The sequence below is a fragment of the Ochotona curzoniae genome, unplaced genomic scaffold, assembly GCF_017591425.1.
Source record: "Ochotona curzoniae isolate NIBS_2020 unplaced genomic scaffold, NIBS_Ocur_1.0 contig_64, whole genome shotgun sequence".
In the NCBI taxonomy this organism is placed as follows: domain Eukaryota; kingdom Metazoa; phylum Chordata; class Mammalia; order Lagomorpha; family Ochotonidae; genus Ochotona; species Ochotona curzoniae.
Window position 1 is genome coordinate 47,723,118 of NW_024466502.1, and position 26,536 is coordinate 47,749,653.

Here is a 26,536-nt window from a genome sequence, read left to right on the forward strand (position 1 = left end):
ACCAGGAAGAGTTCCTTGCTCCTGGCTTCGGATTGGCTCAGCTCCAGCCATTGTGTAGTGTTTGAAATAGGAAGCTGAACTCAGAAGCAAAGTCGAGCTGGACTTGAATCCCGGCACTTGGATGTGGGATGCACGTAGTCCAGGTCCTAACCCCCGTGCCGACACTTGCCCCTCTTACCTCCTTTTGACATGAAATCTTTCTAATTTCCTGGAAACATTTATCCTGAATTCATTTATATTCCACTCTCTCTACCCCAAAGCAGCCCTTTATCAGTGGAGCCTTAACTTCTCTTCTTAGGAAATAATATTCAAAACTAAGATGTAGGGATTAGCACTATGGCATAATGGGTAAAGCTGCTATCTGCCCTGCTGGCATCCCATGCGGGCACCTGTTCATGTCCTGATCGCTCCTCTTCTGATCCAGCTCCCTGCTTATGATCTAGGAAAAGCAGAGACCCCTGCTGTACACACGGGAGCCCTGGATAAAGCTCCTGGTTCCTGGCTTCAGCCTAGCCCCTCAGTCCCGAGGGGGAATATTCAACTCTGCAGTGAACTGTGCTTCTAAGCCTTGTGAGTGGCAGGTCAGCTGTATATAGTATTTTCTTGACTTCTGGTGTTTTCAGTTTTATGGTGGATTTATCAGGAGGTGACGCCACTGTAAGCCAAAGCGTGTCTGTGCATCAAAAGCATTGCACCCTTCAGTCACTTCACCACACCTTCCTCTGCATAGGTACTGTGTGCAATGCATGTGGGCCGTGTGCATGGTTTTTTTTTTTCCTGACTTAAGGAGTTTTTGATCTGTTTTTTAGAATAGATGCTTTAAAACTAAGACTTTCTGGAAATGCACTCACAGAGAGGAAGATCTTCCATCCACTGATTCACTCCCCAAGTGGCCACAACAGAGCTGAGCCAATCTGAAGCCAGGAGCCTCTTCCAGGTCTCCCAAGGCTTTGCGCCATCCTCTGCTGCTTTCCCAGGCCACAAGCAGGGAGCTGGATGGGAAGCAGGTCCACCAGGATCAGAACCGGCGCCCATATGGTATCCTAGTGCATACAAGGTTAGGACTTTAGCTGCTAGGCTATTGTGCCGAGCCCCCGGTCTTCTTATTAATAATATGTCCTGGGATCTCTCTAAATTTGCATAAAGGAACCTGTTTTGTACTCCTGCTCCCTACCCCCTCCACCACACCGTTCATTCGCATAATACTGCTGTTGAACCTGCCATCATTTAGTTCATTCAAGCAGCACCTGGGTTAAGTGTTTGCTTGCAATGCTGGCACTCCGTATCAGTGTTGCTTTGAGTTCCTGATGCTTGTGATCCAGCTCCCAGATAACCAGCTGCGGAAGCATCAGGTGACGGCCCGAGTGCATGGGCTCCTGCCTCTCCTGTGGGAGAACTGGATGGAGTGGCACAGTGACAGTTGTTAAGCCACTGTTAAGGATCCCTGCATCCCATGGCAGGTTGCTAGGTTTGAGACCTCTTCCACTGCCAGTACAGCTTCCTGCTCATATGTACCCCTGCACTCTCGTGGGAGGGCAGCAAATGATGGCTCATGCACTTGGGACACTGTCACCCATATGGCAGACCCAGACGGAGTTCCTGGCTCCTGGCTCCTAGCTACGGCCTGGCCTAACCCAGTAAAACAGAGAGTGGTAGTAAAACAGAGAGTGGATGATCTTTCTCTTTCTCTCTCAACCTTAAATAACAACAAAAACTAACAGCCAAAGGCAAGCAGAGATATTTGATAGGAGGAAAGGACGTCTCTGACATGTGACCCCCAGGGTTCACAGAGACAATCCAGATGGAATCTGAGGTCACAGTCATTTGTGAGTCATCAACAGCCCAACCCTTTGAGTGACGTCAAGGATTGAAGATGGCTGAGGGTCTTGAAGCTTCCCAGCACTCTCTTCTTTCCTAAGTCTTTTGTCTGTCAGAGTTTCTTGTCTGGGGCCCCATCTGGGCCCTCCCCATCCTGAGAGCGAGAATCAAGAGGGCCCTAAGTGGTCACTGGCAGCAGTGCAGTGGTGGGATAAATCTGTGAAAAAGCATCCCTGGAGGAATTTGACCGACAATGCCTGCCTGTTGCTGGAGGGCTACTGCTGTCCCTCTGGGAGACAACTAAGCAGTAAGTAACTGTGGGCTGTAGAGGATACTGTGTTTATTCTAAGCAGCAAGCCATTTAGGACATTTCCCTGGAACAATTAAGTTCCACCTCTTAAAGTCATCAACAAGATGAGGGGTGTTTTTTTTTAAGGCAAGCTTTTATATCTAATAGGTTCACATCTACACTTTTATATTATGCTTTATACCAAAATACACATCCACCTGTCTGATATGGTGGTATCTTGATTTGTTTCACAAAGATAATGCAATAGAAACTGGAGGAGGAGAACCTGGCAATGAATTTTACCCAACATTCTAAACCAGAAAGCTGCCACCTATTCCATCGACATCTTCTGACCATCTGCTATGGGTGCCGGATATTGTGTTGTATACAGAGACACAAGATGAGGTGTTCCTGGTGGGGCAGGAGAGCCAGACACGCAGGTGAGGGGATTAGAACAGGCTGCTTGGAGGAGGTAACTTCTTAGCTGAGGCTGCAGGGCTCTCCACACTAACTAACCTAAGAGTAAGCAAAGCTGTCCAGAGAGAGACCAACACAGCATGGAAGGGAGCTTGGGAGATTGGAAAGTCCTCTCCAGACAGAGAGCCATAATACAACATAGAAAATCAAAGTTCCAAAATTCAGTTAACCAGCTTATCTAAATCCTCCCTCTGTGTCTAGCTTCCTACTAAGAGGTAGCAAGGGAAATATGGCCACACCCATTTTGTCAGGCTGACAAGTAACAATAGGAATGTGAAGAGACAGTAGCCTTGGGGACATGGTGAGAAACTCTGCAGCTTCTGAATAGCTCCCACTGGGGAGGGGATGGGCAGGAATTCCAGCACACAACAGGAAGAAGAGGTAAGGGGCAAGGGGACTCCTGGTTGTCTGTTAGGAAGCTCAGATCTGGAGTGGACTGGTGACTAAGTGGGGAAGTTCAGGGAGAGGCAAGCAGGGGTCAGGCACAGAGGACCTTGTGAAGGTCTTCGGCTCCAATCTCAGAGCTTCGGGGTCTGAAAGGTCTGAAAACAGAAGTAATGTCATATGAAACACAGTCTGGGAAGCTTCCCTGGGGCTACAGTGAAAGGAGTGGATGGAGGGGTCAGAACAATGCCAGGGAATCAGGTGGATGGTTACTGGCATCCTGGCCAGAACTGGCTGTGGCCAGAGATGCAGTATGGACATGGTTAAAAGAAGTCTTAAGGACCTTGCTGCTGGGTCTGATGGTTGATGAAGTTTGGTGAGGGTGAGGAAGGTGTCAAGGATGAGCCCCCAGGTTCCTGATTTTCTGACCTTATGGGTGGGAACGCAGCCAGCTGCCATTGTGTAGTTCCTGACACCTCATGGGATCCCCTAAATGCACACACACACACACACACACACACAGCAGCTAAGTGTCTTCCTTCTTCCCCACCCCCTGTTCCCACAAGGTAAGCCAAGAAAATCTCCCTCAGAGGCTTGGTGAGGGCCCTGAGCGGGGCCAGAAAGCACAGAGGGGAAACCAATGCCCTTCCCATGTGCCCCAAGCCAGGGCAGCCCACCATGTCCCAAAGCTTGTCCCTCATTAACACCATGGGGTTGGGGCATTGATGGAAAGGGGTAACCACCAAGAGAGATACGATCAGGTCCTCCCCTGACACATGGCACTCACGGCCGTCTTCTCTCTGGTGTCCCACAGGGTTGGCCCAGCTAACCTGGACTTGGCCGACAGCCCTGGCCTCCATGACAGCTGCCCGCTCCTGGCCCTCCCCATTCTGGCTCTTCAGGAAGATGTTTCCCTTCAAGGTGGGCAAGGTGGCCCTTGCTCGCTTCTGCCCACTGGCGGCCTCCTCTGCCAGTGTTCACAGGAAGAAGCTAATCCGCAAGCTTCAGGAGGAAAAGGCTTTCCTGGCTGAGATGAAACTGTTCCATGAGAAAATTCAAGACTTCAGGGAGCAGATGTGGAGTTTCCGGGGCAAGATCCGTGCTTTCCAGGGTCAAATCTTGGGCTTCTGGGAAGAGGAGAAACCTTTCTGGGAAGAGGAGAAAACCTTCTGGAAAGAAGAGAAAAACTTCTGGGAAGTGGAGAAATCTTTCCGGGAAGAGGAGAAGACCTTTTGGAGAAAGTATCACACTTTCTGGAAGGAGGACAAGGTCTTCTGGAAAGAGGACAATGCCTTGTGGGAAAGAGACCGGAACTTGCTCCAGGAGGATAAAGCCCTATGGGAGGAGGAGAAGGCGCTGTGGGTGGAGGAGAGCGAGCTACTGGAGGAGGAGAAAGCCCTCTGGGAAGACAAGAAATCCCTCTGGGAGGAGGAGAACGCGCTGTGGGAGCAAGAAAGGGCCTTCTGGGTGGAAGGTGGTGGCCAGGGGGCCGGGGCGCAGATGCTGGGTGAAGAGCTTCCTGACGGCAATGGTGGGCAACAATTGCTCAAGGTCTCTAGGGCGAGGGCATAGCAGGGCCAGAGCCGGAGCACACACACACCCTTCCGGCTAGTCCTAAAGCCCAGGGTGGCCCCATGCACCGGAGGGGTAGACAGGCGCTGGGCTCCTTGCTTGGAACAATCTAATAAAGTCCTGAGAAGAGGCTAGGGAAACCAACTCTTCAAGGGAGGTGGGCTGCTGTGGTTCCCCACTGTCGGTCAGTGGGTGGATGGGTCAGGGTTGGGTTGAGCACCTGCATAGTCACTGTGGTTCTTTGCATGTGAACCCTTACACAGATGGGCACACAGAGAACTGGAGAAGCAGAGACTGCACATGGCCCAGCTAGGAGCAAATGGAAGGAAGGGCTAGGACTGGAACCCTATAGGCTGCACCTAACATGACCCAGGTAGAGGGCCCACAGGGGACACAGGGGACAGTCCCTTGCCTGATCATGGCAGCAACCCTGGAGGAGCTTTAAAAAGGTTTGGGATTTCCCTGTGAGTTGTGGTGGTGGAGAGATGGTAAGAACAAGGGACTCTACAAAGCTCCCTCGATTAGGAGACCATTCCTGGCACCCAACCCTGTAGCAGTGAAGTCTAGATGACACCAGGCCCTGCCAGGCCTCTGGGTTTCAGAGGCATGGGAGCCTAGAGCTGTGGGAACAGTATGATCCTTGGTCACAGGCCCAGCTCCCCAGGGTTTCCAGGTCAAGACTTCCATAATCATGAGGAGTGCCAGACCTGGGGTTGAGCATCAAGTCCCACAGAGAATGCCTGGCCCACCCTCAAGATCTGTCCAACAGGGGGCGCTCTAATGGAAGGTGTCTGTACAGGAGAAGCAGCTGACTCCACAGGCGTAGGGGGTCCTGCCGGAGACAAAATCACATGACCCACAAGTGTCCTCAAGATCAAAGAAATAACCCCAGCTAGGGCAGGAGCTGGGAATGTGCAGTGGATCAAAGCGGTCCCCTTAACAGCATCTGAAAGGATGCCCCAGAAACACAGCCACCCCTTGATGGTGGGTTCGAGGTGCTGCCCAGAAGAGAGGCATCCCTCCCTGCATCCTTCCCTGGCAAACAGCTGTGGACATTCTCAGGTCCTCTTAGGTGCAGGTGAGAAGATGGCAGGTGAACAGGTGCACTGCGAGGCAGTGATGGAGGAGACAGAGCCATAGTGTTCGTTGGTGCCTTTTAGCCCCCACTGTGAGCCAAGGGTGAGTGGAGAGGGATCTGGTGAGGTTTCCTGGAGGCGGCACTGGGTAGAGGAACCTAACAGGACTGAGAGATTAGAAGGCAGGCAGAGGGAACAATGTAGACAAGCGATGGGGAAAGCTGCAGACACGACGGGACTGTTGAGGGGGATACAACGTGCTGGGCTCCTGGCAGAAGCCACAGGGACCCACAATGGAGTGTCAAGGGAGGGAGTGGCAGCTTTAAGCTTTAGGAACATCATCTGGTTGCTCCCCATGATCGACAGATTAACAGCACTGGCCTTAGCATTGAGCCTGCCAGAGCTCAACACAGGCCCCACTCTGCTCTGTGGAATCAGGCCCTGTGTGTTGACAAGGTCTCCAAGAGACTTGTTGGGCCTTGGGGGTGGAGATGCATGTCTGCAAAGTGAGTGGGTACAGGAGCCGGCAGGGGAGACACAGATCATTCAGCAGGTGATGGAAGAGTCTGGGTGCCCTCCCCTGGGAAGCAGTGAGATGCTTGGGACGAGGAGTCCCGGGGGCTGGCAGAGGCCATTGGCAGGGGATGGACTGGACATGAGCCATGCAGGAAAGGCAGGTGGCTCAGTGACAAGTAGGTGCATTCCAACACAATGAGGGGGTGGCTATGCCTGTCACCAAGAGAAAGCCAAGAAACAGGAAGAGGAGGAGGGTTTGGGGGAGAAGTGACAAGTATAGTCTGGGATATGCAAGACTATAAACACCCCTTCTCTGCTAAGGTGAACAGGTCCTCTGAGCTCAGCCAAGGTTGCTCCTCGTGCACTGCCATCCAGCAAGAAGCCACACCCTGCACACACACTGGTTACGTCATTTATTCAGCAATTATGTCATCACCCATGTATTCATCCATCTGCCACAGTGCCTTGCTGAGACTATGGAAGTCTGGAAGTCAGTTGTTTCCTGGCTCTGTGAAACTTACAGAACAGCAGGGGGTGGAGATCATATCAGCAAAACTGGCCAAATGCTAGGGAGGCAGAGGTGTCTGGCGGGAAGACCCCTGGGAGAGCAGCAGGTGGGACACCACGATGGAACACGATGCCTACTGATGAAGACGTCACCTAGGGACATCCCAGCTGGGCACAGCAGCCACAGGGAGTCCCTAGATGCCAGGGGTGGGCTCCTAGACACAGGGGAGGAGGCAGGTCATGGCCGAAGGGTCTTCTACTTCCTGCGTTAATCCTGCAACCAATGTGAGCTGGAGAGTTAATATAACTGATAATATCTTGGTGAGTGGGCCTTTGACAATTTACACATGGGAGCACAATTAAGCCCATGCCATTTCTGGACACCTTATTGGGTACTTAACCATTGCCTCAGAATCTGGCCCAGACATGTAGCACACCTTCTGGGAAAGGGCTTGATAAATATCCTAAATATTAATGCAAGTGATGGGAGTGAGAACTGAAACGGCCATGGCAATAAACATAGTTACTGTGGTTCCAAAGGCTAGCCTGTGTTTGCAGTTTCTTTGGAGCCACTTTCATAATTTTTAGCTAGAGGAATTAAGGATGCTTTTATTAAAGAAATATGCTTCTAATTATTGATAGTTTATGGGGTTGTAGAACCTATAGTTGTAGGGGGAATTTAACATCTGAAATTTTTGTCTTGGATTTTTATGTTTTTTCCTTGTAACATATTTTTTCCCATTAAATAATGGGTAAACTGTAGAAATAGAAACGTGGTAGGAATGCATTACTGATTAGCAGGTAATCACATGTGCCGTGGCCTTGGAGTCATGGCTGTCGCTCCACGACTACTACTGAAGAATGAATAATGGCTTGCTTTGAAGAATATGAATACAGTATTTTGTAGAATTATCTTTAGGGGCACCTGCTTAGCCCTGAGGTACAGACAGAATGACCAAATGTCTGTGCATGCCCCTTAGTCTTGGAGTAAAAATAGAACAATTAGTTGTTTGTGTAGAGGTTTGTGATGTGTCTGAGTAAATAAAAAAGGACAGCTTCTTGAACTGTTGCGAGAGGGCACCAAGTGACAGTGTCCATGTCTTTCTTTATCACCAACTCCACGCACTCTTCCTGAGCTCCGAACCTGGCTGGAGCTGGTCTCTGGCACTGGTTCATGTTACCACTGCTCCACTTCCAATTCAGCTCTCTGCTTGTGGCCTGGGAAAGCAGTGGAAGATGGTCCAAAGCCCTGGGACCCTGTACCCACAAGGGACATCCAGAAGAATCTCCTGGCTTTCAATCAGCTCAGCATTGGCCACTGCAGCCATGTGGGAAGTGAACTAGTGGATTGGAAATATTTCTCTGTGTCTCTTCTTCTCTCTGTAAATCTGCCTTTCCAATAAAAATAAGCAAATCTTTAAACAAAACCTCGGACCCTTGCAGGATGTACTCGTATAGATAAATCAGTTGTGAGGGGCCCTGGAAGGCTGGGGCACAGGTAGGCATGTGCATGGATTATAAAATGCTTTATGTCCAAGTCAGCTTACCTTTAAATTCCTTTCCAAGAACTTCCTGAAGTAGCCTGGGACAGGTATTAGGCACAGAGGCATCCACAGGCCAGGACCAGCCTTCAGGTTCTCTTCCCCTTCTTAGTGCTCTCACAATCACATGCATTTGCATCTCTAGATGCAAGAGAACCTGGCAGAGAGAAACTGGGCTCAGCTGGGAAGTTGTCTTGGTCAGGGATACTTGGTGGCTCATGAAACAAACCACATGGTCCTGTTGGAGGCCCCCTGTGCTGCCCCTTCTATGGGGGGCCCAACACATGTCAGGAGCTGAGCCTCTTCTGGCCAGGGGTGCCAGGAAGCCACTTTGGGAGCACAAGATGAGGATGTGCTTTGGGGGTGGAGCCATGTGGATCTGAAAGCCCCAGCAGTTGGCTCGGTGACCCCAGGGCCTGGCTTAGGAAATGGGAAAGCATGCCATAACAGCTGCACAGGACATGTAAGGTGAGAGAGGGAGGCAGCCACACCTCATGGCAACCCGGCAGTTGAATGTTGCATCACATGATCTCGCTGGACTCAGGGCCATCAGTTCACAGCAGGTGCATCCTGGGACTCAGTTGTGGGGACAGCAAGGTTTTCTCCATGTCCTGAGATGGTTCCTCCACCAGGGGGTGCCCTGCCACAGTCATGCTGGCAGGAGGGGAGGGAGACTCCCTTGAGGTTGCCATGGGACACTACAGGGGTGCATCTGCCTACCCTATTTCTGTATGTTTAACATTTTAAAAGTCGTTACGATGTTGAGGTTAAGACTTCACAGCCAATTCCAATTCAGAAAAAAAGATGAGCTTCCATCAACTCTTGTTTTCATGGTAGTCCTTAGGTGTTTTTACATCTGTTTATTCATCTTTCCTGAATAGAATGAAAGCAGCTCTGGGATTTCACAGCACTACTTAACCTTCTCATATTCTATCCTGTAATTTCAACCGCCATCATTGTCCTCACACAAAGCGAAAACAGCGGACGGGCAGACATCTCCTTTCTGGAATGGAGTCAAACAGTGGTGTTGATGTCCCTGCCCAAGCTGAGTTCAGGAATGAATAAAGCGGGGTGGCTTCATTCCTAGAGCCACCCAGGATTTCTCAATAGCAACTCCCCTTTCCCACACGCCTGGGGAACCTGGGAACAGGCCTGGCCGAAAGACACAACTGACAACACGGTGCAGGAAACTCAAAACTGTTTTAGCTCAAGAATTCATAAACATTATAGAATCCAGTTACCAAGATACTGACATAAATTTTTTGAAGGAAAAAAAAAATCTTCCTGTGGTTCAATCTTTCCCTTTAATTAGACTATTTGGCTGGTTTTGATCTATGCTGGGTTTTCTTAAAATAAAAGTCACCTTTATTAATTTCAGCTCCTTAGTGAACTTGCAGAATGACTTGGAGAGCTATGCTTTTTGGACATGTCAACTTCCAGTGCCATTTAAAAAAAATAACTAGAATCACCATCATTTTTCAAGATGTGTTTTATTTATTGGAAAGGCAGTTACAGAGAGAGTGAGTGAGAGAGAGAGAGAGAGAGAGAGAGAGAGAGAGAGAGAGAGAAGTCTTCATCCACTGGTTCACACCCCAATAGCTAGAACTGGGCCGGTCAAAAGCCAGGAACCAAGAGCTTCTTTTGGGTGTCCCACGTAGGTGCAGGGGCCCAAGGACTCAGACTATCTTCTGCTGCTTTCCCAGGCACATTAGTAGAGAGCTGGATCAGAAGTGGAACAGCCGGGACATGAGCCAGTGCCCATATGGGATGCTGGCACTGTAGGTAGCAGCTTATGCCACTATACCACAGCGCTGGCCCCAGAATTAGTTTTTGCTTAAGATTAGTTATTTATCTGAAAGGCAGAGTTAGAGAGAGAGGGAAAGAAAGAAAGGCGAGGTGATGTCAATAAACCATATTCGTTCCCCGTACTGTGTAGTCTGACAACAAGGAGCTGCGTATTCTCTCCCCTCCCCATCTCCCCTCTCCCCTCCCCCACCGCTGTCAACTGCAGGCACATCTCTCTCCCCTCCTCCCATCCCTGCCAGAGGTCCACGTGGGTCTGCAATCCCCATTTCCCACCTCTGTAATGATCATTTTAAAAAAAACAACAGTTAAAAATAAATTTTAAAAAAGAGGAAAGGGCTTTTCCATCCACTGGTTCATCCCCAAATGGCTACAATGGCTAGTTCTGGTCCAGGCTGAAGCCAGAAGCCTGGAACTCCATCCAGGGTCTCCCATGTTGGTGGCAGTTGGTTGGCTCAGGACTTGAGCCATCTTCTGCTGCTTTCCCAGGCATATCACCAGGGAACTGGTTCAGAAGTGGTGCAGCCAGGCCTAAACCAGTGCTCACATGAGATGCTGGCACTGCAGGAGGCGGCTTAACTTGCTGTGCCACAGTGCTTGACCCCAAAAATCAGAATCATGTTCATTTATTAAAACAGTAACCTCATCATAGTCCTTTATTAAGGTCTTAAAGAGTGGGGAAAAAATGCATCAGTAACAGATAGATGGGAACCCTAGCAAGGGGATGGGCAGCTTTCTCCTGAAGAAACCAAATCTCAGACATTGCACTACAGCCGGCTAAGCTGCTGCCTGCGGCTGGGATCCTATTTCAGTGTCAGTCCAACCGACTTTCGACCCAACTTCCTACTACCGAGTTTGAAAGGAGAGCAGCAGCAGGTGGCCTCTGCCACGTATGTGGGAGACAACGATGGAGCTCCTGGTTTTGGCCTGGCCCACACCTCATTGTTGTGGCCATTTATGGAGACAGACAAGGTGGATGGATGCTCACTTGCTAGCTCTGTTGCTTTGCCTTTCAAATAAATAACTTTTTAATGATTTATTTACTTTTATTGGAAAGCCAAATCAGATTTATACAGAGAAGGGGTAAGACAGAGAGAAAGAACTTCTGTCCACTGATTCACTCCCCAAGTGGCTGCAATGGCTGGAGCTGAGACAATCCAAAGCCAGGAGCCAGGAGCCTTTTCTGGGTCTCCCACGCAGGTGCAGGGTTCCAAGGCTTTGGGCCATCCTCTGCTGCTTTCGCAGGCCACAAGCAGGGAAGTGGAGCAGCTGGTACACAAACCGGCACCCATATGGAATCCCAGCATGTACAAGGTGAGAATTTAGCCATTGAGCCATTGCATCATGCCCTCAAAATAAATAATGTTTTAAAAAAAGATTCTCCTGTGAGGTCTGTCAACCCTTCCTTCCCTGAGGCACAGGAAGAGAGCATCCCTGGGCCCGTGATCCCCTGAGGCAGACACTGCACTGCCCCCTGTATGTGGCACAAGCCAGGGCTGGCCAAGGGGTCACACCAAACCCGAGAGCATCACTTCAACACTTCAACAAAGGCTGCTGTCAGGACACAAATGTATCATAATGCAACTGATGAGTGCTTCTGCAAGCTTGTCTGCAGGTGACAATTGGGGCCAAATCCTCCAGTAGATAATTCGTTTTAAAGATGACTTCACACCATCTGCCTTGTTAAGGAAGATGCCCACATGTGCGAGCTTGCCTAGGAAGCCCTGGCTCAGACCAGCTGTCCAGGCCCAGCTAGTAACAGCGCCTCTTTGTTCTCTTGGATGACAAATCACACTGTCACTTGCTTAGGGCCCCCTGCTTCCTCAAGATGCTCTGAAAACTTTCCCCAGGGAGCACCTTGGTCTAGATCTTTGCATTTACCTCACCACTCCTCTGGGTCGAGGAATCCAGAAGAGGCATCCTGGGGAAGGAGTGTCTGAGAACAGCCTTGTACAGACAGAGGCCCTCATGCAGAGGATGAGCAGTGTCGCCCTTGCGTTGGCTCTAGCACCCTTTCCCAGCTACCAACACTGGAGGATGGCCAAGGCTCTTACTCAGATAGCACACCATTGGCATTTACCTTCGTGCCTTTCAATCACCTCTTGGTTATTTATAATGCCCAATCAGTGCCTACACAACACTTCACACACACACACACACACACACACACACACACACACACACGTCAGATAAGTTAGTACACAGCACATTCACATCTTGCTTCTTGCAACTTCCTGGAATGTTTTTTCCCCTGGAATTATTTCTAATCTGAGGTTGAGTGACTCTATAATGTACAAGCTGCAGACACAGATGACTGATTGCAACTGGTGTAATTCAAGCCAGCCAGCATGGTGGGGCAGTTCTCTCTTCTCAGGGCACCACAGAGGTGGGCCACAGCGAGGCAAGCCGCTGGAGCCAGTGCTGGGGAGGCCATTCACCTGGGCGCAGGACACCCTCACGTCCCCTGCTCTGCAAGGCCCGTGCCCACTGGCTGCTTCACAAGGCACTGGGCTAAGCCAGAGCTTGGCTCTCCACTCACAGACAGAGCCCCCAGAGGCAGCCTTTCAGATGAAGAAAAATAAACTTTTATTCTAATATCATATGGAAAGTGTTTGAAGTAGAAATTGTTACAACCAAAAAAAATATCTTTTATTTTGAACATCTATAAAAGGTTATTTTCTGTACAGTTATATAAATATTTCAACATCTATATAGGAACATGATGCCTATGGTCCTAAAAGCTTTAAAAAAAAATCATTACGATTAGATGTTTAAGACAATGATTGGCCTTGTGGAAAACCAATGTTCTCTGAGGCTAAAACGAAGGGAGGACTGGACTGGGGACACACAGCAGGAAGGGCCTGGGACAGGGCTGAAAACAGTGAAAACACAACAGAGACCCTGCGCTTGGACTGCGGGAGATAGACCTTGGCTATGACCACCTCACACGTGAGAGGAAGGAGGGATGGCCACTGACGAAGTGCTCTTGAAGCTGACATAACTGACACCTGCACGTCACCCATCACATCTGTTCCTCGGGGAGAAAGACCTTTTCCTTGCTTACTCTCCCCAGGTGCGGGTCTGAGCACAGGACTAAGCCAGGCCCTCGGAGGTGACAGCCATGATACACTCAACACTAGCAGATAGGTTTGTTTCCCTGCCTGGGAAATGAGATCAAAAAGGCTGGCTTGCTGGGCGGTCAGAGCTATCTGCTGTAAGCGCTAATACCACCCTTGACGAACTGCTGACCCTTAATAACAAACTAGAATCGTCTGGTGTGTGACACGGGGCTGCACCCAGGACTCGGCTAGCTTTTCCTAGGCTGCTCCCCAGTGGTCTGTCACAGAATCTCTCATCCTGGAGGCATTTCTGTCCCTCTGATGACACATACTCACAGGCAGGGACACACAGCCTTTGGGAAACTGCAGCCATTCCTGTCCTAAGGGGCCTGATCAATGTGCAGAGAGCAGGTTCACAAAGTATGGTGCCCTCCTGGTACTGGGCAACCCCATTCCCTCCAACCACATGTTGCCAGGCAGCCCCGGGCATGGACTTTCTACTGGACTCTGAACTGCCGGGCACACAAAGACCATGCGAGTGAAGCTCCAAGGCCCACGTGGGGAGGTCCCTGGCAGGGGGCACCTGCTTCAAAGCACCGTAAGTTGGGTAGGGACACACAAAATTGCATGTCTGTAGGACTGCCCGAGAGAGAGAACAAGCTGATTCCAGAGGATACACACATGGGCAAGTTTGTAGAACTGCCCGAGAGCTGTGGCTACAGGGACCATGAAGACACAAGTCCTGCCCTAGAGATAATGGCTGAGGTGGGACTTTGGGGTGCACCCTTATGCCAAGTACACAGAACATAAAGGACAGACACTGAGCCACAGGAAACAACAGGTGCCCTTGAGGTAAGCCGGGGTGTCAGAAATGGAGACAGGAAAAGGGCTCAGGAGCACGTTTATGGAAGTTCCTGGGAGGGCCCCAGCTGGGTTTTTTGGGTTTTTTGTTCCTGATGAGCTTGTTTTTCAACAGCAGCAGTCATGCCTGAGAGCAGAGGCCACGTCTGTGAGGAGGATGGACTCTGCCCTGTCTCGAGTCCAGGCCAATCACCCAACAAAGCCCCCGGCCCAGCGGGACCCAGGCAGGGTGATCCTATCCAGGTGGACGCTCAGCCTCAGCTGTGCAAGGCCATGTGATGCAAGGTGAGATGGCTAGAAAAGCCATCCAAGGCCACAGGCAAGCTTGGCCCACCCTGATGCTGCCTACTGGTGCTATGTCTGTTTAGGTCAACCACAGCGAGGGGCCATGAGTCCCCGTGGAGACTCGCCCAGGCCCCAAGGAGCTGGAGCCCTCTGCCCGGGGCTGTCAGATGTACTGCTCCTCATCCCCGTCGTTTAGGAGCAGAGACCACTTGTCCCCACCAGCGTCCACTGTGGGGTTGTGCCGAGACAGCCTATCAGATGTCAAGGAGGACAGAGACACCTGGCTGACATAGCTGACCTGGTCCCAGGATGTGGGCTTGGGTGAGTCGCCGCGCCGCCGGTCATCCATGCCGACGTGCACACTGACCTGGGATGCACTCAGGGGCTTCATGCGCCCATGGGCCTGGGCCTCATACCTCTCTAGGTCAGGCTTCTTGTAGCTGCAAAGCAAGGGTTTCAGAGCAGCTCAGTCATTGCAGATCTTAGCCTTGAGTGCTCGAAGCCCAGCGGAGCCGCTTACCTCGGTCCACCAATGGCACGCAGGGGCAGTCCCCAAACCCTCACCCCAGGCTGATAGGGAAAGAGCAGCACACTGCTGGGTGTTAGGGCAGGTTCACCCTGTTGGGAGACTTTCTGTGTACACTGAACAGGCTGCCGTGCTGCCAAGTGGATGCACAAATAAGAGCAGCCTTATCAAGAAGCCAGCCTGATCCGGCACAGGGACCTGGGTTTGTGTGACATCACAGAAACGGCCCTTGAGTGAAGCCGGCCAGGGCATGGTGACTATCAGGCAGAACATGCCTTGTTAGTGTTCTGACATTCCCGAGACACTCCCTCAGGAGTGTAGATAGGGAGCAGGCATGCACATCTGTACCCCAGGAAAGGCACCAGTGTCTCAAGTGTGGGGAGAGGGAATGGGCCTGGGGGGGCTCACCACTTGAGCTGCAGAGAAGAGAGCACCACAGACACGGAGGAGGCCGCCATGGCTGCCGAGCCCATCCACGGCTGCAGCACGATGCCGATGGGCATGAAGATACCTGGAAGGGAGGACACATAATCACAACACTACCTGGGGTGGAGCCAGGGGAGGCCCTGGGCCAAGGCCAGCAGCCCCAGCTCCCCTATAGACTCTGCCTCGGGGTGTTCAGACAACTTCGTGCTGTGGGTAGCTAAGCTGTCCCGGAAGGCTGCACTGTGGCGAGGTCCTGGCTTTCCCCTGCCCTCTCTGCCGTTCTCACAACAGTACACATGAGCGTCCCCATCACCCATTCTGGGGAGAGCTGCAAAGAAGCAGGCACCCACAGGCAAAGAGGGGCAGGCCAGGGGGAGAGGCAGTGCAGCAGCAGGCCCTGGAGCTGGCTGGCCTGCAGCTACAGTCCCACTGAGGTCAGCACTCTATTGCACATATCATCCGGCCTCCACAACTTCATGGCACCTTCTCCAAGGGAGATCAATCAGATGCCAGGAGAGAGTCAGGAGATGCCAGCCTGGGATGGGCAACTCTCAGAGGGGCGGGCACTCAGCCTGTGAGTTGGCCCTGGGCAAAGAAAGCGGCCTGCATAATTCACTGGGCACAGAAAGTTACAGGGGACTTGTCAATTGCTGTTGGACGAGTCACTATAAAGCCCTCGGACACACATGACAGAGGAAAGATGCCATATCCAACAACTTCAGGGCGGGGCAGGTATCTGGCCTAGTGGATGCTAGTGGATGCCCTAGAGATGCTGGGGGCGGGGGGAGCCTGCATTCCACTTCAGCCTGTGTTTGAGCCCTCGGTCTACTCCGAGGCCCAGTTTCCTGCTAACATACCCCTGGGGAGGCAGCAGCCAGACGTCAGTAATTGGATCTCCAACATTCACATGGTGACCTAAATTTTGCCCCAGGATCTTGGCCACTGTGAGCATCTGATGTGTGACTCTGCAGAAGACGGACTCTGTCCATCTCTCTGTCTCATTGCTTCTCAAATAGGTAAACATTTAAAACATTCTTTCAGTGGAAAATAAAATGTCAAGTCTCCTTAGCCCATGGAGGAATGCTGCCTTGCAGAGGGGTCTGGAATTTTCCATGGCTGGTTGCACAGGATCTGAGGGGGGGAAGGCAGGAGGGGAAGATACAAGAACCATGGCTGTTTTCTGCCTGTGATCATGTCTGTGACTCAGGGTGCAGTCTGGGTGGGATTCGTGTGGAAGAGAAGGCTCTAAAACACCCATCACTGTGCCTCGCATGTGATGGGTAACCCAAAACTTCCAATATTCTTTTTCAGACCATGTCCTCACAAACAGATCAGAAAATCAGGCTGTGGGAGAGAACAGTCAAGCATCTCACCTGGCCTTTTTAGAAAGGGCCAGGGTAAATGAAGGGGCAGGGGATTCTTACAAAGTCAATGGAAAATGGAATCAAATTAAAACGTGTTTTTCCATCAACTTTTTTGATGGGAATGAAGCAAGGTGTGCAACACATCACCCTTCTAAAATACTTCCAGAGGACTTGGGCTTTGCATAGCACATTAAGCTGCACCTGAAAGGCTGCCATGCCATGTAGGTGCTGGTTTAAGTCCCAGCTGCTCCATTTTTGATCCAGCTCACTACTAAAGTCACTGCGAAAGCAGCAGGTAGTTGACCAGGGACTTGAGCCCCTGCCACCCACATGGGAGACTCAGATGGAGTTTCTCCTGGCTTGGCCTAGCCCAGCCCCAGCTGTGGCAACCATCTGCAGGAACAAACCAATGGATGGAAGATGCACTCATCTCTCCCTCCCTCCTCTAACTCTGCCTTAAAGAGATACATCACTCACTCACTCACACGATTCTAGTTGGCCCGCCAGCAAGGGGGTGTCCTCACCCACATTAGCTGGGATTCAGCAAAGAGAATGTTTCTGGTCTCAGCTGGGAATAAAGGTGACGCTACAGGGGAAAGTTGCCCTTACCTGCCGCGACAGGTATCCCAACTAGGTTATAGATAAGCGCCAGCACCAGATTGACTCGTATCCTCCGGACGGTCCTCTTGGAAAGGTGAATGCTGGCCACCACGTCGAGCAAGTCATTCTGCGGGAGAGGCATGTGCTTAGTGAGGGAGGGGACGTCTTGTGGCCCTCGCCACCCCAACGGCCTGGGTGGGGCTCAACTTACTCTGATGAGGACAACATCAGCCGCCTCGATGGCAACGTCGGTGCCAGTGCCGATGGCGATGCCCACGTCAGCCTGTGCCAGGGCTGGGGAGTCATTGACACCGTCTCCCACCATGGCAACCCTCTTCCCCTCGCCCTGGAGCTCCTGGACCTTGGCCACTTTGTGAGAAGGTAGCACCTCCGCAAAGACTTTGTTGATGCCAACCTGAAAGAAAAGGAAAACAGCACTTGGGACTGGGACAAGACCTTGAGCACTAACTGAAGCCCGTGAGTCACCACAGTCCCCGACTCCCCTATGCTGGCAGGTCCCACACTGCGCGCCAATCACAGCCGGCAGGACATGGGCAAGTGTCTGCCCTGCCCCCACCCAACTCCCTGTCCTGGTATTGCAAACAGCCACCCGCTGTCCTGCCATCTCTGGTCGCGTCACTCTTCCTGCTTCTAGTCCTTCAGCAGCCCCATCCTCCTCCCTAGGGAGCGACTCTGGGCTTTCAGGGTTCCACCTTCCCACCTGCCCCTGGGTGTGGCCTCAGCCCTGTGGCCCGCAGCTGGTGACACAGTACCATCCAGCAACTGTTGGCTTCTCCAGGCCCCCTGCTTCTCCAGATGCCCAGGGGCTGCTCCCGCAGCTTGTGCTATCCTGGGAAGGCCTCATGGCTGACTAGGTCCCCCTCCCCTGCAGCCTGGGAGGTGAGGGGCTCCCAGGGAACTGCCCACCCTCCATGCAGGACCACAGGCCCTCTTCACTCTTTTCTGCCTGGCACTGTGCCTGTCAGTCACGGGGTGTGGTGTTTAATAAGTGCTTGTCAAATGGAAGAACAAGTTTTAACCTGGAAAAACTCAGCAAGTCCACCACGAAGCAAGCAAGGTCATGCTTATCAGGGGTACTGCTGCTTCCCTGAGAAGCAAATGGCTTTCCACACCCGTGGGCAGAGGTGGCAGGAGGTGCAGGAACCCATTCGCGAGCCAGCGCTCTCCAGCAGCTCTCCGCAGCACTGCCATCAGATCAGGCTGGCAGAAGACCTGCCAGGAGCAGCTCATTGGCCTCGGGTATGCGGGTGAGGGGAGCTGAGAGGCAGACAGTCCCTGAATAGGAGGGTCAGGAAGTGTCTATGCTGGCCCTCAAGCCTGGCCCTTTCTGGAAGACAGAGAACCCTGGTGGCGCTCTTCCCAGGTGTGCTGCTGGTCCAAGGCCCACCAGCTGCCAGCTTCTGCGGGGTACAAGGAGGAAATCTCCAGCCAGGCCAAACATCAGAAACAGAATCGGTGCCTGAGGCACTGGCACTGATGTTTGTCCCTGCACGATTCCTGTGAGCTGATCGTCATTTCTTGAGTTTAAAGGGGGGAAGAGGCCCTCCAGCCCTGGGCTGTACCTGCGTGGCGATGGCTCTGGCTGTCTTGTGGTTGTCCCCTGTGATCAGAACCACGTCCACACCCATGCTTTTCAGCGTGTGCACGGCCAGGGCGGCCTCAGGCTTGACAGAATCTGCAATGGCGATCATGCCGCACAGCACACCTGCAGCAAACGAACCCAGTCAGCGACAGAGCACAGTGCTGTGGCAGGAAGAGCTGTCATCACTTAAAAAGACCAGAGTGGCCCAGTGTATGCACCATGCTGTGGTTTTAATTCTCTTGAAAAACACTGTGCTCTTACAGAGGCATTCAGAAGCATGGCTGGCAAACCATAACGCTCACAGTGGCTTTCTGAGGGATACAATCATGAATGTCTTCCCTTTTCTGTTTTTTTTTTTCTTGCAAAATTTTTGATTTGGTTTTATTTATTTTATAAGGAGGGAAACAGACAAAGACAGAACAAAATATTCCATCCATTGCTTCACTCCTCAAATACCTCCCAGCAGTCAGGAATGGGCCCGGCTGAAGCTAGGAGCCCGAATCCCACTCTAGGCGTGCCATGTTAGTGGCAGGGACCCACATGCTTCAGCTCCCACCTGCTGTTTCTCAGGCTGCACATTAGCAGGCAGCTGGAACGGGAGAAGCGCACAAGAACAGGCCGGGCAGTGACTCCCCAGATGCACTTACGCCCCTGCTCTGAATCTTCCCAATTTCCTACAAGCAACAAAGCTACCTGACCCAAAACAAGAACTCAATACATACTAGCTATTAAAATATGAGGATGGGCCCAGAGCAGTGACCTAGTGGCTCAAGTCCTCGCCTTGAACACTCCAGGATTCCATATGGGTGCTGGTTCTAATCCTGGCTGCCCTGCTTCCCATCCAGCTCCCTGCTCGTGGCCTGGGAAAGCAGTCTAGGATGGCCCAAAGCCTTGGGACCCTACACCTGTGTGGGAGACCTGGAAGAAGCTCCTGACTCCTGGCTTCGGATTGGAGCAGCACTGGCCATTGCAGTCACTTAGGGAGTGAATCATCGGACAGAAGATCTTCCTCTCTGTCTCTCCTCCTCTCTGTATATCTGACTTTGCAATAAAAATAAATCTTTAAAAAAATGAGGATCAGGGGCTGGTTTGGGACAAAGGGGGTTGAGCTGTCCCTTACAATGTTAGCATCCCATACACAAGTGCCAGCACAAGTATGGTCTGCTCTTCTTCCAATTTAACTCCCTGGTAATGTATCTGGAGAAGCAGGGGAAGATGGTCTAAATGCTGAGGTCTCTGCTACCCAGGAGTTGACCTGGGTAGAGTCCTGGGCTCCTGGCTACAGCCGGTCCAGCCCCACCCCTGTGGTCACCTGGGGAGTGAACCAGCAGATGGGTGATCTCTGTCTCTCCCTCACTCTGGCACTCTTTCTTTCAAATAAATAAATGCTGCTTTTTTTTTTCTTAAAGAGAAATATAACAAGCATCACTTTAAAGAGATCAATTTCCAAATTAGAAAATAATCCTTCTTTCTTGTCTCCTCCCGTGGAAGCCGTGTCTGAGTGGCTCTTTAGACACAAAAGCAGGAGGGTTTTAAACAGAGGCGTGAATGGGAGCATGTGAACAATGTGTGATAGGACACGACTCCTCTCATGTTGATTTTGGTGTGATCTCTGCCTGGGGCATCCAAAATAAAGTGTTGTTCATTATTTCTTATTTGTGCACAATTGTAGTGACACTAACAATGCAAAGCTGAGATGAGAATCCTGGAGTGCTAAGGTACACATACACAGAGACCTGTGAAGTTCTGTGTGCACCAATCTAAGAAGCTGGACCAGGACAAGCTGCAGAGAGCTCGTTATTCAGGGTCTTTTGGGAAGTGAATTTCTGTTCTGTTTGCAGCAACAAGTGAGAAGGGTGACTCTGGAAGGATGATGACAGAAGCAAGGATGGTTAAGGGTTTAGAATTCCAAGAGTAAGGGGCCAGTGCTGTAGTATAGCAGGTAAAACTGCCACCTGTGATGCCAGCATCCCAAATGGGCGCTGATTAGAGTTCCAGGTGCTCCATTTCTGACCCCACTCCCTACTAATATGACTGACACAGCAGCCAACATGATGGTCCAAATGCTCAGGCCTCTGTACTCATTCGGAGACCTCAGAGGAAGCTTCTGGCCATTGTATCCATTTAGGGAATAAATTCACAGATGGAAGATCTCTCTCTGTCTCTCTCTCTCTCTCCTTGTATCTCCCTCACTATCTCTAATTCTGCCTTTCAAATAAATAATCTTTGTTTTTTAGAAGAAGTCCAAGAATAAGAGGGCAATGACAGAGCAGAGTTGGCCGTGGCAAGAGGGAGAGGGGGTGAGAGAAAGGACCTTAGGACTGGGAATCAAGTGAAAAGATACCAAGACCACCTTCTGGAAAACAGACAAAAAATAAACAGAGAGCAAGATTCATTAAACGGAATTTAAAAGTTGTAGACAGTGGCCCTTTGTCGGTTTGCCCTTGCCCAGGACATCGTACTTCTGAGCAGAAGAAAGGCGGGAGAGGAGAGATACCATCAATCGCCACCAGGATGGCTGTCTGTCCTTTCATCTCGTGGTCTGTCATGGCGTCGCTGATGTCACTGGAGATGGTTAAGCCATTGCGCCTCATCCACTCGCGGTTTCCGATCAGCACAGAGAAAGTCTGGGAGGTAGCAACTATTGCAAAGATACCACAGTTACTCCCAAACAGCCCCAGTTTCACCATGAACCAATAGCCAGTGAATCTTCTCAGCTGCAAGCTATTTAACCATTCTGAAAAACTGTAACCCAGTAAGTGCCTCATGTAACACTATCCTAGAACCTGGAGTGAAACCGACGTGAAGAACACATGGGTGTGAGTTCAAGTGGGGCACATAATAGTACACACTCTATGTGTGAAAAAGTTAGAAACACACTGAGCACCACTGGTGTCCGTATTTGCCTTCAGTGTTAGTGTTTTCTGCTGACTGTTCTTTACCCGGGATTTGAGCAGATTCAAGGCAAAAGGGCTGATCAGACTCAGGATTGTTTGGTTCAGATGACCCATGCTGAATCAACAAATCCTCATACAAGTCCAGGTCAATGACAGGATCCTCTCACCTGCCACTCTCTAGTAGCAAGTGTCACTGGTGGAGGAGTCTGTGCACTGACTCAGAGGATGGTCATCCTGGGCTTGAGATTCCTCACAGGGGCAGGTGGCTTCTAACATCACTCATCTGTCAACATGCCCTAGGGAAAAAATACTAGGACCAAAGTTTTAAAGTTCTGATTGTTTTCTACCCACTCAAACTGATGGCTACCAAGGTTTCCTTAAACCAAGAAAGGTAGTGGCCAGTCCAAGCAGTGTCCCTCGAGGGCCTGAACTGAGTGTTCCCCTGGCTTTTTCTGCCACCACTGTAACACTACACATCCCATCAGTCTTAGACTACATGAGAGAGAGAGAGAGACAGGAAGAACAAAAGCAGAATTACTACCAGTCTGCTTTGTAGCTTACAGCCAGTATGATCAATTTGAAGTAACCAAGAGAAAAACCAAAATTATACATCAGCTAGGACAACACTCAATAAACTTACATCACACACTGGAGCAGTATCGAAACTCAGGTGTACTGAGAAACCCAGGGATGCAGGTGAGGGGTGCCTGGCCCCGAGCCACCTCTCTCCCCAGGAGGGGTGTCCCACAGGCAGGCCTGGCATGCTGCTGTCCCCTGTGGCCTGGCTTGTCTCCACTCTGACCCAGGCAGGACCAGCCACTCACAGATCCAGTGGCAGAGAAACAGAAGCACTGATACCTTTTTCCTCAGGAATGGAGCCAAGCCCATTCACGTGTCCAGCTGGTTCATTCGGCGAGCGTTCACCGCGAGCCAGAAGGCCTTCCACACTGCTAACTTTGCAGCCAATTCCACAGCCTGGCACGGCCTGGAAGTCTGTGCAGTATCCCAAGGTCTCAGTTCCAAGTTCCTGGGAAGGGCGGAAGATGGGAGAGGAGGCAGATCACAGGGCAAAGCAGAAGGGAAGTAGGCCAGAGAGCCAAGGTGAGGAGTGAGAGGGCACCACAGAGCAGGAAATGAGAAAGAAAGGAAGGAAAGGAGAATGAGAGGGAAGGTTAGGAGAGCAAGGGTTAACTCAGCAATTATTTTTCTCTCCTGTGATAAAGGTATGACCATTATTAAGTTGAACACAATTAGGCTGCTCAGACTCTGCCAAGCATAAGGCTCACACAGCAGACAGGAAAGGCAGTTCACAGTGAACACCTCCCATCCCAGGGCCACAGCCACCAAACGGGAAAGACTGCACAGAAGTGATGGAATTGGTGGTAACCCAGCTGCCTGAGGATGAAGGCCACATGCCCAGAAAAAGGACAACAGATGGTAAAACGACAAATGACAGGTGATTAGGGGCAGTGGAACTCTGCCCAACAGGTCAGGAGTGCTGACATGGAACATGGCCTGTTTAATCCCTTTCAAAGGATGAAATGCAAAAGGGTCCAGGTAGGGTTGCCAACTTTTTTCAACATATCTAGATCACCTTTTTATTTTTAGTAATAACAGAATTTACTTAAGGTCATTTAAAATTTGTCAGGGAAAAATTCTAGCACATTCTACTCCCTGTATATTCTGATGGAAGACACTTAAAACAAAAAGGTCCTTTCGTGTAGACAGAACTAAGGAGGGCAAAGCTGTGGTCACTACGGCTTCCCTCGCAGGCTCCTCTCCCTGAAGTGGAGCGCGTGTCTTGCTCTCTCACTCCAACATGCCCATGTGATTCCCCTAGCGACAGGCACTGACTGGAGCTGAGTTTCTAGCCACCTATCTCACCCCCAGGCTGCAGGCTTCCAGAGGGCAGAGTGCAGGTCTCCTGCATTTTGGTGTCCTGAGCCCAGATGCTCAGCAAGTAGCTGGAACGAGAGTCTTTGGCCCTCTCTCCACCTGCTCTAGAACAGCCTGCTGAGGCTCCCAGGAGGCTGGGGGTGCGCGGGGCAGAGGGAGCAATACGGGGTCAACCTACCTCTTTACAGTATTTGGTGACTGCCACACCCAAGGGGTGTTCACTACTGGCCTCCGCAGTCCCCACCACAGCCAGAACCTTCCTGAGGGGTAGTGTGGCCTTGTCGACGAGCAGCAGGACCCGCATGACTTTGGGGACCCCGTGGGTAATGGTGCCAGTTTTGTCAAACATCACAGTTTTAATCTGCAAAACCAAAGATATGCATACACACACACAAAAAAAAAAAAGATGGAAAAAAACTTTCAGAGTCTGCAGAGCCTTGAAGCAGAACTTCTTCACTCAGGCCAACCTTGGACAAACAAGGAAACTTCCCTGGTACCTTCCGCACCAAACCCTCTGCAGTCAACACTGGTTCAACAGCTCCAACTACAAAAACTACCCAGACACCCCCACAGGGCATAACCCTGACCAGGCAGTCTCCGGGACAAGAGCAGCAGCCACTCCTCAAGGCAGGCCAGGTCCTGCTGACTTCCGTGCGCTGCTACCTGTGGAGTCCCCTCGGCGTGCTCTCCTGCCCACCTCGGCTCGAATGAAGCCTCCCACGCCAAGTGCCTGAGCCACTGCCACAAATCACAGCAAGTGACCGGGGAGTCAGTTTTCAGCCTGCAACACCAGGTCAATGGCAGCTTTGTGCCATCTCCACATGTGTGGCCAGCCCACTGGCGGCAGCCACGCTCAGACCTGCTGCTCCGTGGCCAGAGGCCAGTGACTCCACAAACCTCATGCTCCCTGAACTGCACACTTTCCCAAACCCTATCTAAAGCCAGCAGGTTGTTCTGCTGGGAGTGTGGCTCTTGCGTGTTTGTAAACAGTATATCCAGCTTCCTGTTACCAACCCCACATGCCAGACCTGTCCTTGACACGAGTGACTGATCTCCCTCCACAGGTCCTTCCTTCCCACTACAGCCAGAGACACATTCCCAACAGCAACCTAGTCACAGAGGCGCCCCACACCCCTCTTAGTTTGTCATTCTCAAGGTCAAGTTCAGACTCCTTTACCGAGCCTTCCAGCCCTTTGCAATCTGCGCCCCCTCAACAGCCTCATCTCATGTTTTTTTCCTTTTCCATCTCTCTTGGTGACTTTATCCCGTTTTCTATTTACTCAGCAAATAACCTGAGTGCTTCTGACATGTCAGGCACTGAGCTGAAGGCTTGGAGGGGGGAACAACGGTGGAGAGAAAACTCACCCCTGATTTTATGGTGCCTGTCGTAGAGCAAGCAACACAGCCTCCCAGGTCCTCTCACTGTTCCCCATTGCTGGAACATTCTTCTGTCATCTGGCTGACTCTCACTCACTATGCCCTCCCGACGCCTTTCCCTGACCACCTGTTGCACCATGTAACTCCCGGGTCTAGGCCAGGCCTCTCTCAGTGTCCTCCTGATACCGTCCGCTCTCCTGTGACCCCCAGCATTCATTGTTGGCATACTCCATTGATATTAATTGTACGCGCTCAATCTCGACCATCTCCAAAACCTAGCACAGGGCCCACACACGACTGTTCACCATGAATAAATAAACCTGAGGCGGAAGGTCAGGGGTGGCATGCTGGCCCAAAGACCAGCTGCAGTGGTAGCTGTGGTTCTGTAATCCACTCCTCATGACTAATCCCAAAGATGCAGAGTGAGCACTTTTCTGTTTGACTATGATGAGGCTGTGAATTCTTGCTAGCTGCAGGCATTGTAGCAAGTCATCTAACACCCCCTGCTGCCGTTTTCTCATTTGTAAAATGAGAATAGCAAGCACCTATCACAAAGACTAAGTAAGTAACTATCTATGAAGAAGAATTTTTAAAGCCTCCACAGGCAGGTGGGAGAGCCAGACCAAGGACTCACCTTGTGGGCCATCTCCAGAGGCTTGCCTCCCTTGATGAGCACGCCATTCTGGGCGGCCACCCCAGTGCCCACCATGACCGCCGTGGGCGTGGCCAGCCCCAGGGAACAGGGGCAGGCAATGCACAGCACTGTGATGGACGTCTGGAACGCAAACCGGAGGATGACCTCTGTCTGGGAGATGCGCTTGTGGGGCTTCTGAAAAGAGGAGAGGCAGGCAGTGAGTCCACTGAGGATCTGCACTCAATGCTAATCACAAAAGAGCATTTTGGTGGGGAGAGGGGACGGAGTGGGTATGCCGTGCTGGGGTTTAGGACACATCATCACATTCCGCACTTCTTTAGTGGTCCAGTTCACTTCACTGCTCTACAAGCTTAGCTCTCAACATCGATCCCACAGGCTCCCTTCCAACAGGCACTGCAGGAGCAGAACCACAATCCCCGACAGGATAAAGGACACACATCTTGAAGTCAGGCCAGGCAGTTCCTTCTCCTGGTGCTTGGTGCCCAGTCCCCTTCCACACAAAATGGTAATGATTATATCCAGATCACAGGCTGCACTAAGGATTAAACCAGGAAATACACAAATAAATATACAAACACACATGGTACATGAAGAAAATCATTATTATTGCATTATTATTTTTTCATTATAAAAGCTTTAGCTATAATTTATCTATAAGAAATATATTCTAGGGAAACAATCATATAAGTGGGAAAGCATACAAATATACTTATCATAGTATTTTGTTCTTACAGTTGCAAACAACTGAAAACAACCAACAGAGAACTGGTTAACTAACAGTGAGTAATAAAATATTATGCAATTGTTGGAGGATATCAGATATGTAGCAGAATTTTAAAAGCATATACTGTGATTTACTCATGCAAAACTCTATGTTCCAAATGTACACACGACATTTCAACAAATACTGGGAAAAATATGCACCAAAGTAGAAAACTGGTTACTTCTTGGGATATGATTTGAAACCATCTTTATTTTCTTCTCTATATTTTTCACTATTGTTT

At 50.9% G+C, this 26,536-nt stretch overlaps 2 protein-coding genes across 2 annotated transcripts in view; one reads left to right on the forward strand and one right to left on the reverse strand.

Moving 5' to 3' along the window:
• Nucleotides 1-3,805: 3,805 nt before the first annotated feature.
• CCDC70 (coiled-coil domain containing 70) lies at nt 3,806-4,658 on the forward strand. Its single transcript, XM_040991057.1, has one exon. It carries the CDS (start codon nt 3,827-3,829, stop codon nt 4,538-4,540), a length of 714 nt encoding a protein of 237 aa, XP_040846991.1. The 5' UTR covers nt 3,806-3,826; the 3' UTR covers nt 4,541-4,658.
• A 9,604-nt stretch (nt 4,659-14,262) lies between these two features.
• The window catches only part of ATP7B (ATPase copper transporting beta), a 61,354-nt gene continuing 49,080 nt past the window's right edge, over nt 14,263-26,536 (reverse strand). The window contains exons 14-22 of the mRNA XM_040991082.1: nt 25,512-25,706; nt 23,679-23,861; nt 22,463-22,631; nt 21,205-21,348; nt 18,688-18,830; nt 17,316-17,519; nt 17,114-17,231; nt 15,123-15,225; nt 14,263-14,628 (exon numbers count right to left, since the gene is read on the reverse strand). Of these exons, the coding sequence (XP_040847016.1) occupies nt 14,352-14,628; nt 15,123-15,225; nt 17,114-17,231; nt 17,316-17,519; nt 18,688-18,830; nt 21,205-21,348; nt 22,463-22,631; nt 23,679-23,861; nt 25,512-25,706 (1,536 nt within the window). The 3' untranslated portion in view covers nt 14,263-14,351. The remainder of the gene's footprint in view (nt 14,629-15,122; nt 15,226-17,113; nt 17,232-17,315; nt 17,520-18,687; nt 18,831-21,204; nt 21,349-22,462; nt 22,632-23,678; nt 23,862-25,511; nt 25,707-26,536) is intronic.

What these genes read in the sequence shown, in the direction of transcription:
- CCDC70 (XM_040991057.1), top strand. Translation starts at nt 3,827, where the DNA reads ATGACAGCTGCCCGCTCCTGGCCCTCCCCATTCTGGCTCTTCAGGAAG.